We start from the raw sequence: 12316 nt of genomic DNA, 5'->3' as shown, positions 1-12316 counted from the left end.
AGCCCTGCTTGTGTTCCCTTTCTCACTGTGTCTCTCTCTGTCAAATGAATAAATCAAATTTTTAAAAAAATATATATATAACAAAAGAAAGGTATTGGTTGGGTACCTCTCCTCTGTGTTCTGGGTGCCTTAACACAGATGTATTACATTGTCCCGCATCTTCTATTATATAGTTTATCTTCCCATTCTATTAGAACTTGAATTTCTTCAGGAGAGGGATTCTGTTGTTATCTCCCTCTGTACCCCTGGTACAAAACAGGACTTGGCACCAAGACGGCATCAACATTTACTTGTTGAATAGGTGCCCAATTCTGCAATAAAGGCCCAGGTTCATGTACATGTGCTCTCCCTCTTAACCTGTAGGTTTGGAACTTTATGATAATGGGGAGGAAAGCCTAAGGTCTCCATCCATAAATAATTGACAAAACAAACAATTAACAGCTTACTTTATGCTATTTTCATAAAGGTAAATGTATATAGTCTTAGAGATAAATTTAATTGATGTAGGCTTACTTTAAATAATCTTGCAAAATACTAAACCTCCCTTCTTTTTTTAAAAAACACAGAAAGGAAACAGAACTATGTGGAATAAATAAAAAACAGTCATCAAATAAACTTTTCTGTATGTTTAATTTTAATTAACAATTCTATTTATCTGAAACCTCTTGATCTGGAATCCGTTAAGAAGGCAGGCTAACATACTAAATGTGCTTATACAAATTTGTATCAAACTAAGTATTAAAAAATAAAAACTTGGACCTTTGAAAACAGTTAAAGACAATTAAGTATATATAAGGTAATAAATGTAGTATTACAAAGCCATATCTATAGGCTCTTCCACTTTTAAAGAATACCATCCTCCAGTCTCATTCCTTAAACTCAAACTTTCCCAAGTATTAAAAAAAAACACTAGCTTCCTTTGAGCAGTTTTTCAGTCTCTTCCCCTAACCTTTTTAAACTTAAACTAAGTCACTTTCACATCTGACATTTCTAAGACTTACAGACCTCTAAACCAACTCTTTCATATAAGCTTTAAAATATGTTATCCTCTGATTTTTTTAATAAACGCTTTAACAAAACTGTCCCTTTAGGCTTATAAATATAATTATTCATTCACATTTCCAATGCTTACCAGTAGGGGGCGTAAAGTACCAAAGACTAAACTTCACATATAACTCAAATAGAAATCTGTTAATATACCCTGACTCTTTAAGGTTTAAAGTACTATTTACCTCTTCTAACTCTAGGCACCATTCAAAGTATCCAAGAGTATAAACCAAAGTCAAAATCTCTTTCTGACCTACATTTTTCTGGTATGCCAAATAATTCCTTTTAGATCTACAGTAAGATTAAAAAAAAAAAAGGCAGCATTGCACTTAAAAGAGTAAACAAATACCATATTGCGTTTCCAATCATAAGTTCCTCTGATGCTTAGACAGTTGCTGTAATACTCAAAGCGACATGTGAACAAAGCTCAAACCACTGACACAACAAGGGCAGTCTGTTTTGTTCTATTTTGTAGTAGTGATGTTACACTGACGATTAGGATATGGAGAAGTTACAAAGGAAAGAAGTATTTCAATGTAGGAAATAACTGTAACAAGGTAGCTAGGTGACAGCACCTGGTATATAATGTGACTTTCATTTATTTTTAATTTGCTAATTCATGAATACATTAAATCATATATCCACCCAAAATCTTTACTATGCATTTACAAAGGTATGTAAGTATGGTGCTGATGTAAAATATATTAAGATGTATTTCTACAACCTACTTTTTATTCAACCGAGGAAATCTTTATGGTAATACATATAAAGGATAAACGTATTTTGCAACTTTTTAACAAATTTTATTAACCAATTTTATTAACAGATTAACCAACTTACTCCCACCAATTGTGCTTCCCCATATTGAATTCGTAAGTCACTAATCTTAAGGGAGAAAAATCTTATTTTAATTTTAATTTCCAGTATACATTGATAATATTTCTGTTTAAAGTTTTTTCCCCTGTGCTCTGATACAGGTCATAAAACTTACCATTTTAACCACTTCCAGGTTTACAACTCAGGGGCATTAAATATTTATACATTATCGTGCAAATATTTCACCACCATCTATCTCAAATTTTTTCTATCTCTCCAAACAGAAACTCTATAACCAATTAAAGAAGGGTTCCTCATCATCCCATGCCCTAGTAGCTACTATTCTTTTTGTCTCTACTAATCTGCCCATTTTAAGTATTGCATATTAAGTGGAATCACATCTGTCCTTTTGTCTGGCTCACTTATACTAAGGTCTTCAAGGTTCACTATGTTGCAGCAGCATGTGTGAGAATCTAATCCTTTTTTTTTTTTTTAAAGATTTCATTTATTTACTTGACAGAGATCACAAGTAGGCAGAGAGGCAGGCAAAGAGAGAGGAAGGGAAGCAGACTCCCCGCCGAACAGAGAGCCCGATGTAGGGCTCGATCCCAGAACCCTGGGATCATGACCTGAGTTGAAGGCAGAGGCTTTAACCCACTCAGCCACCCAGGCACCCCTCTAATTCTTTTTTTTTTTAAAGATTTTGTTTTATTTATTTGACAGAGAGAGATCACAAGCAGGCAGAGAGGCAGGCAGAGAGAGAGAGGAGGAAGCAGGCTCCCCACTGAGCAGAGAGCCCGATGCGGGGCTCGATCCCAGGACCCTGGGATCATGACCTGAGCCGAAGGCAGAGGCTTTAACCCACTGAGCCACCCAGGTGTCCCCCTCTAATTCCTTTTTAAGGCTGAGTAATATTACTTGTCTAACACGTTTTATTTATTTATTGTCTATCAGGTGATGGACACTTGGGACGGTTTCCACCATTGGGCTACTGTAAATAACACCGGTACAAACATCAGTGTTATTAACACCTGTTTGATTCCCTTTTGGTTATACACCTAGGCAAAGAACAGCAATTCTGTTTCAGGTTTGAGGAACTGCTAAACTGTATTCCGTAAGAGCTGCACCATTTTTGCACTACTATAAGCAACGTACTAGGGGTCTAACATCCTCAAAAACTCTTATTTTCATTGCTGTTTTTTAATAGTCATCCCAAGGGGGCGAACTGTTGTTTTATTTAGTTTTGATTTGCCTTCCCTGATGATTTAACCCTTTTCATGTGCTTACTGCCAGGCCTTAGAGAAAATGTCTTTCAAGTCCTTTGGCCATTTTTTAACTAGGTGGTTTCACTTAATTGTTCAGTTATAGGATTTCATATATATGGATATCATCATCCCTTAACAGATAAGGATTTACAGTTTATTTCCTATCACTCGGTGGGTTGTCTTTTCCCTCTAGAGTTTTCTGATACAGTTTTTGAATTCTGATGGTCCAGTTCATCTATTTTTTTCCTTTGTTGCCTGTACTTTTTGTGTCACATCTATGAAATCACAACCAAATTCAATGTCATAAAAATTTTCACCTGTTTTCTTCTGAGAGTCTTATAGTTTTAGCTGCTAAGTTTAGGTCTTTGATCCATTTTTGAGTTAATTCCTCTTCCATAACCGCTTATTTATATCTGTTGCTCATTTTTCTACTGTACTTTTTCCTATTGTTCTGATGTATTCTTAATGTATCCTTAACATACTGTTATGTATGTTAAAAGTTATGGTCTACCAATTTGAGATGTGTCTTTCAAACCTTATCTCTGTCAGAGAGTTTTAAATGTCTTATGTATTCAAATCTATCAACATGTTTTTAAAAGGCAAATACATTTAGGTCTTGATTTCAAAAGCCCTCCCCTACCCCTCAAATTATAAACAGTATTTTCTAATATTTTTTTCATCACAGCTATTTCCCCTGTCTCATTGTTCAAAGTGCCATTAGGTTGACTAACATCATTTTATTTTAAACTTACTAAAACAAACTAAATTCTTCCTTGAAGGTATTTGGTTATTCAACAAAATTTGAGTGACTAACTCTGTGGCCAGTTTTCCTAATTTTCATGGTTAGTAATCATAAAATTACTATAAAGCAAAGCAACGGAAGGAGGGCTGAACGTGGCCCACTAAACCTAGTTAATGACCTTCTAGACTGGCTGTAAAAGGCTACTGCCCGAATGCATACTTAAGTCCTCAAGTTCATTCAAATCTACAGATACTATCAAAACATAAAAGGTAAGCTTCTTCCAAGTGATTAACTCACACCTCATGCTAATGAATGACTAATCCCCCCTCCCATTAGGTTGAGGGTGGAACTATGTAACCACTCAAATATTTAAGATACATGCTAGCCCTTAGAAGATTAGCATAAATCACTGAATAGGTTTGCTTCTTTAGTTATTTTGCTTTACTTTTCAAGTTTATCTATGCTAATAAATCATAATTCTAAATTACTAAGTAAGAAACCTCCTAATTAAGGTCATCAAACTCTTCTGACTCTGGCAGTTAATTGGCCAAAGTGATGGTCTCTTGCTTTTTTGTCATTTCATGAATCTGGGAGGGAGGGCAGAGTACTAACAATTTAGAATGGTTAATGGAAGAAAAGGGGAGGCAGATACACCCGGATGGCTCAGATGGTTTTTAGCTTCCTGACTCCTGGTTTCAGCTCAGGTCATGATCTCAGGGTCATGAGATTAAGCCCCTCATCAGGCTCTGAGCTATGCGCAAAGTCTTCTGGAGATTCCCTCTCTCTCTCTCTCTCCCCCACATACTCCTCCTCTCATGCTCTCTAAATCAATCTTTGGAAAAAAGAAAAAAAAAAAAAAAAAAGAATGGTTAACAGGATGCCAACTGATAAAAAACATGTTTTGGGTTTTTAAGCACATCACTGTCCCTATTACTTTGTTTCATGGTTGGTTGTCCAACAGAGTAACCTTGCCAGTAGATGTACAAATGTTACCCTAACAACAAATACAGATCTAAAAGATACCTGACCTCATTTCACGCTAACACCAGGATTGTTCCCTACCAAACCAGAGCTTCAGATTCTACACACTCTCTTCTAGCAAGCACAGACTGAATTTATCTCAGGTTCTTTTTCTTTTAAGGCACACTGGCATTAAACAGATCTAAATCTACCGTTGGTATCCTTTAATTAGTTTCACAACAAATGTTAATACTCTTCTTTTTCTCCAAATACATTTTTAAAACCATGACCTCTGCAGGTGCCTCCCCAATCCCTTAATACACTTATTACCGTTCTTTCAGTTATTTATCCATCTACAAGTACTTACTACTTGTTATTCTGTCAACAACTAGGGACAGAGCAATGGTACACAATGACAAAGATCTTGCTCTCATATTATTTATTATAGCATCCTACCACTAACAGCCCCAGATAGAGCTTAGCTATATACTATTAGCACTTACAACCAAAAGTCTGAAGAGTCTGATCTTACCTAACCATCAACATTTTAATATAAATTAGCTGTTAAGGAAAAATCAAACAAGGAAATCACTGTATTGATGAGAAGAGTCAATAGGAAGCTTAACTTGAATAATATGAATGTCTCCACTGAGGAAAAAAACATATTTCAAATTAATGGACACTTCATAAATTTAGACTAACTGGTAAATAATCTGAATGATCTGAATTGTTATACAATTTATTTAAAAAAATAATATTGCCTTCATTGATATATAAGGAGTACTCAGAAAGACTATACAACTTTCCCTATTTCAATAGTCAATTGCAAGGTAATCCAGTCTTTTCCTGTTTAAAATTATTATATACAGAAGTTTTAGATAAAGTTTGGGATTAGCAAACATACTTCGTAGAATTAAAAATGACTCATCTGTTAGGAATTCTGAATTTCTGGGAGTCCAAATTAATATAGATTTAGGTCTTCATTATCTACAGTTTTATGGCAAGAACATGAATTCTGGAGAAGCTGCCTCTACCATCTAACAATGGCAATGTTCAGGTCCTTATCTAAGAGATACACTACCATCCCTTACAATGTTATTTTAAGAAATAAACTAAAATATATAGTATATACTTAGCACCAAGCCTGGTATATAGTTAATTTTTAATAGTATTTAAAAAGTCTGTCAGGAACGGATTTGAAGAACGGAGGGAGAAGGTAGAAAGCGAACAAAGTTCAACCTGTAATTAACACCTAACTGTAAACAGTTTAATTAAATGAACTAAAATTATAATTTGGTAAGTGCTATAACAAACAAATATAGGAGAGGTTAACTGACACTGAGAACCCAAGGACATTAGGGCTGGCTCTTAAAGAAAGAGTACTGAGTTCAACAGAATGGAAGAAAGAACATGTCCTTTTCAGCAAAGGCTCAAAACAATAACGAATACAGCATGCCCAAAGAAATGCACAGGTTTGCAAAGATGAATTATAAGGAATGTAAGAGTGGAATGCTGAAGATCAAGCTAGTCAGACAGGCCGCAACCAAACCGTCAAGTACTTGCTATAATCTTACTAAGAAGTATGTACGGACTTTATCCTGTGGATAATGGAAAACTATTAAAAGGGAAAAAACACAACCCAACATATATTTTATAATGATGCCACTGTAACTGAATAGTCTGGGTAGAAGGAAGCAGAGCAGTTATCAGGTTATTTCAAGAGAGAGGCCCTGAGTTTCAATAATGGTAATGACAATATCCAGAGAAAGGATATATACACATTAAGATACAGAAGGCTGAATCCAAGATTTGTTGATAGGTAGGGACAAATGCTGAAAAACAAGAGTTGGGAGGATAGTGTAGTTCTGTACTGAGAACCTGAGAGTAAGTTGTGGGGAAAGGGAGGAATTTGGGACATATCAAATGCCTACAGAAAGGAAACAGATACATGTTAAGAGTTAGAAATAAAGATCTGGGGGTCACTTTTGTAGACAAGACTGCCCAGTGAAAGAGAACATGCTGAGCCAGAAAAAAAAAAGAACAAAACACAGTAAAAGGCTGAACAATACTGGTATTTAAGGGGCAAGAAGAGAAATAGGAAAAGAAGGCTAGCAATATCCCAGAAGCCAGGGAAAAGAATTTCAAAAAGGAGGTAAAGCTAAGAGTTAAGTGAACAAGAGATGAAATGAGATAAAGACTTTTTAAAGGCCATCTGATTTTTTTTATTAACTGACCAGGATTTTAAAATAAATTTCCGGGGGCACCTGGGTGGCTCAGTGGGTTAAAGCCTCTGCCTTTGGCTCCAGTCATGATCCCAAGGTCCTGGGATCGAGCCCTACATCAGGCTCTCTACTCAGCGGGGAGCCTGCTTCCCCTTCTCTCTGCCTACTTGTGATCTCTGTCAAATAAATACAAACTTTAAAAAATAAATAAATAAATAAATAAATAATAAAATAAATTTCGGTGACCAAATAATCAAAATTTTAAGAGTTGAAGAACCATTAACATCCTTTAGAAAGTACTACCACATTAACAATTACTGCATTAATTTACATTTCATCTCTCAAGCCTTCTCTTTACAATACTAATTCTGCATCAGGGTAAATAGGATCTTAGGGGAATCTGACAACATTTGGAACAACCTGTTTATAATGTATTTAAGCACTATAGATAAAAGTATGTAGCTTAATATGTAATGAGGACTACAGAAGATATTCAAATAAAATGCATAAAAGAAAAAGAGAAGCAGAAGGAATCTAATTATGAGAACTCTTTGTCAGCAAATTAAATCAATGTGAAATAATGAATCAGACAATAGATTAAAAGCTTAAAGACTCATTAGATCCCTATGGCATCTCCTAAATCCACAGGACATTTAAAAGTTTCTCAATGTTTACTGATGCTAATCTGCTAATTAGTCCGCTAATGGGTCTGCCCATAATTTATTTACTTATTGCCTTTTAACTTCCTCAATTTTTTTCCCCTTAATTTCTTAAAACACATTATAATGTGTTAAGTTTGGAACTGTGAGTGGTCTATGCAAATATACTTATTTCATCAGTCTGCTTCTGTTATGTGTCACCTCATAAAGCAGTTGTTGCCACTATTTTTCTCTCTTTTAACAAGCTACAGTTATCGGCACTGAGCTGGATAAACACAATTTTGAGTTATGAAGTTAACTTCTCTTCAGATTTAAGTTCTAATTCAGACATTAAGACTCTACCTTGAAGCCTAGGATAGAGTTTTCTTAGTTCACAAACTGAAAGCAATAGTTGCATGTTATGCAGAGATAACAAGTTTAAAATGTCTCTATTCATATCAAATTTTAATTAATAGAAAATTGAGACAATATCTAAACCATCAAGATAATTACCACAAAAACTAAAAATTACTTGGTACAAATATGAAGGGAAAGTCTTTTGAGTTAGTTAAGCCATTACTGTTATAAATTAAGCACCTGACTTCCAACTGTCAAAGCCAAAAAACAGTTCTAAGGCTTCATAATTAAAAATTAAGAAAAAAAATCTAAATATGGCTAACTCTAGGCCTAAATCTATGCAGTAACATTCTGAAAGACTTTTAAAGAGAATTTATAATTAAGAGTCTTATTCAAGCTAATGGAGATAATGTAATATAATAAAAAACTCAAAAACTATAGTTCAAGACGTGCAGCATCTAGTAATAATGGCATACCTTTTCTTTCTGTTTTCTGTGCAGGGACAGAAGATGTGGGTGTAGGCAGTTTTGATAAAGTAGATGCTCCATTAGCATCAAATGATTTCTTTGGCTGGTGATCAGACTGTAGCGTAAATGGACTAGAAGGAAGAGTGCTTGGGGTAGCAGTTGGATGAACCACTGGTTTGATGGGGTGCTGTACTGGCGTAGAACTACTGTGAGTCTCTGCTCTTGGCAGTCTGTAGTCTCTGTCATTGTGTCTGCTTGTTTGAGACAAAATATTCTGTGGGAGCAAACTACTGGCATCACTGGAATGCTTGTCTTCCACTTTAGTTCACAGTTCGAAAAAAGAGATGTTGGAATGACAGAAGGGGGGAAGAAAAAAGATTACGTTAGAATCCTGTCTTTAACATCAGCTAATTTAGCAACATACTTGTATCTTGTTATAAAACTGCAAGCCCAGTTAGTATCTGCAGTTTTACCACCAGCACAGAAATATCCAAATACTGAAAGAGGATTTTTAGTTCAACTCTAAGTAATCTATACTCAGATTTCAAATAGGCTACTGATTTAGGAGGATTCTTTAGAACCACACCACAGTTCAAACAAAACAATGAAAAAATACATCAATATGAGTTGTAACATTTTACTCAAATGAAAATTTTTCCAAGTATTTTAAAAATATCAAAAGGAAATGGTCCATTCTTACAAAATATGGACCATGGATTCTAACAACTGAATTATCCACAGTGGTTCAACTGCAAAGGAGTATTAGCTTTATTAGCTTGATTTCTCATAATACTAAAGTAGCTAATTGAAAGTAGTTTGTGCTGGGGCTTAAATGACCTCATTTTGGGATGGCTGAATTTATGATGAACTGTGCATTCAGTAAGTAACCAGTTCATATTTTTGATAATGCTAACAATATCAGTTAGTCGTAACCTCAAGTTACAGAAAATGCTAGCTGAAAACAGAAAGCCTACATCTGGCAGCACAGTCAAAAAATCTACTTGCTATTACCATTTACATTAAAAACATCCTCTTCCAATTTAAAGTCACAGAGAAATATTTAAACCTCAAGTACTTCTGCTTCCAAAAAGAGTATAAGGAAAATTTCAATGATCATGATAAAATTTATATTTATCAAAATCTCTAGCCAAAACTGTAATAATCTATTCAGTAACTAAAAATTAAACAACTTTCAAGTAGAGAAACATCTTAAGATTCAAAAGCACACACGTAATAATATTACCAAAGGATGCCCTCCCTGTTGAGTATTTTGTTTTTTCCACAATTTCACGTTTCCTCCGAGTCTAGAGACCAAGACAGCACAAAGAAGGAAGTATGCTTAAACTACAAGTCCGTTTCCAAAACCTTCAGTGCATAGCTCCCACGTTATACTAAACAAAATGTACTGGATACTGCCAAAAAACTTGTTATATAAAAACACAAGTCTTCTGACTTAATAAATGAAATTCAGTATTATAAATTACACATATACTAACCTTAACAGAAAAAAATGAACAAATAGAATGAACTATCACAATAGAATACAAACATCTACTGCATGATATTAACTCATCAGTAAACTATCAATTTACATGCACAAGAAACTTAAATTTTATTCTACAAGTTCTTCCTGAAAAGAATACTGCTACAACAGAAACTTTTAGGGATCGATAAAATGGAAATAATACCATACTGTGTCCAACTGCCACAAATCCTATCCCTTGACTACCAAAAACTTTTACTCCCTGCACACCACAAAAAATCCCTCTCAGTTCTCTATGACTAGAGTCAAAGAATATCAAATGTACTCAGATAAAAACTAAAGCTGATACTATTTCAAACACTTGTAAGCTCTGGGGGAGAAAAATGGCAGCTGCATTAAAGGAACGAAGGAAGCTGTAGTTGCAACAGCTTTCCATGATTCACAACTCTAGACCAAACAGTTAATGCAGTGACTCTACCTGCACACCCCCCACAACAAAGACATTTAGCAAATGTCTGGAGACATTTTTGGCTGTCATGATTAGGAGAGGGGAGGGGTGCTATTGGCCTCTAACATGTAGAGGCCAGGTATGGTCCTCTACATCCTATGTCACAGGATGGCAACCCACAACACAGAATCACTTAAAGCAAAATGTCATTAGCGCTACTGTTGAGAAACCCTTCTCTAAGCACAGAACAATCATTCTATGAGGCACAAATTAAAGACAGTGAAAATAATCTAGTGGCAGTAATACCAAATCAAAAATTTTACCCATAAAGTTTTCAATGTCAAGTTCTGGGTAACATTATTTTCTATAGAGCAAAAAATAAATTTTCTATGTTTATCTCTTTACATATAAAATCTTTCAGCACCCCCCCCCCCCAAAGCACACCTTTTATTCGCAGTTACAAACTACAAAGCTTTAGGGTCTTACCCAATATGATGTATTGGACACATGGAAAACTCTGCCAACACTTTTTGGATAGAAAAGGTTAAGCACTTAAATGGCTTAATGACTTCATTACTACCATGCTTAAGTATTTAACTCAGCTGACCAATTAAGGAAAAATAAAAGGAAATATAGCTAAGATTTTCTTAAGTATTACTTAAAACTGAAAAAGTGAGACACGTGACTGTAGTTCCACACACACAGACCTACTGATTTGTCACTTGCACTTCTAGGAATTTGGCCAAGGAAGTAGTAAGTGGGCAAAGATAGAAATCGTAGCACCTGCTGACAGTAGGAAAAGGGTGGAAACCACTCAAGTATCCAGGGATAGAGGATCATTTATAAATGAGGGCACATTTAACAACAACAAAAAAAGGAAAACCATGCAATCTAACACATGGATTTCTAAACTGATAGAGAAACATTTCCTTGAAATATTACTGAAAAGAAAAGGTTAAAAACAGTAACATAACAAATCCCATTTTTGATGTAAAACACATACATACGTTTTATACAGATTTATATATACACAGGAAAAAGTGTATCTCCCCAAATGCTCCTGGCTCATGGAATTTAGAAAGTTCCCTCTTATATTTTAGTAACAAACATGACTCGCTTTTGAGATTATGAAGAAAAAGGAAAAGGAATGCCTTCATTTTTGAAAGAAAAAGATATGCACACAATTTATTTAAAAACACAACTCTGATTTTATTTCCTTAAAGATGGTTTAGCAAAAAGACAAAAAAATACTACTTCCATTTCCATCAATATTTCCATCGATCTTTAATTACTTCCTTCATTTACTCTACCTCAAAGGAGAAGAGACTTAAATGACAGGATTATTTTGGAAAGAATAAAGGAGACACACTAGGCTCTTATTTTTTTCTCTCTGGGAACCATGACCCACAATGAGAGGCATGGCCCAATATATAAGTGATTATTTTTACATCCATTTGCCACTCCTCCTCCATACCCCCTAATATCCCTCTGCAGTTTGTTCAGGAGGACCACAAGCTGGGTGCTATTTTTTTTTAACCTGGAGAGGAAAACCTTTACCTCATTTCTGACTGCTTGCCAGAAATCACAATTACTTAAGATATTAAGTAAAATGGAACTGGAACCCAAGTCTTCCATCTCAAAATACAATAGTTTTAATTTCTTCATTTCAGTACTTTAAGTCATTGTTTTTTAAGAATTAAGCACAATTTCACTAATATAAAAAATTAAATATTCCAAGGAATATATCGTAAACATTCAGTGCTGAAGAACTATGTTACTTTTACTATCTGTTTCATCTTGGGAGTTTTTTCTGTCAAAAGAATCAGTATCCCCTGCTGAGACCAAATACAGCCCCTACTTAAGTTATAGGA

At 34.8% G+C, this 12316-nt stretch overlaps 1 protein-coding gene across 9 annotated transcripts in view; it reads right to left on the bottom strand.

Annotated features, from left to right (window-relative positions):
• The window catches only part of LOC111139306 (WW domain containing adaptor with coiled-coil), an 84615-nt gene that overhangs the window by 17463 nt on the left and 54836 nt on the right, over window positions 1-12316 (bottom strand). For 6 of the 9 annotated variants that reach the window (XM_022491557.1, XM_022491561.1, XM_022491555.1 and 3 more), the window contains one exon: window positions 8524-8832. The exons of the other annotated variants lie outside the window; for them this stretch is intronic. In XM_022491557.1, the coding sequence (XP_022347265.1) occupies window positions 8524-8832 (309 nt within the window). The remainder of the gene's footprint in view (window positions 1-8523; window positions 8833-12316) is intronic. 9 annotated transcript variants of the gene reach the window in all.

The sequence above is a fragment of the Enhydra lutris genome, unplaced genomic scaffold, assembly GCF_002288905.1.
Source record: "Enhydra lutris kenyoni isolate GAN:26980312 unplaced genomic scaffold, ASM228890v2 scaffoldscaffold99, whole genome shotgun sequence".
NCBI classification, from domain to species: Eukaryota; Metazoa; Chordata; class Mammalia; order Carnivora; family Mustelidae; genus Enhydra; species Enhydra lutris.
This window is presented reverse-complemented; position numbering and strand designations above follow the sequence as displayed.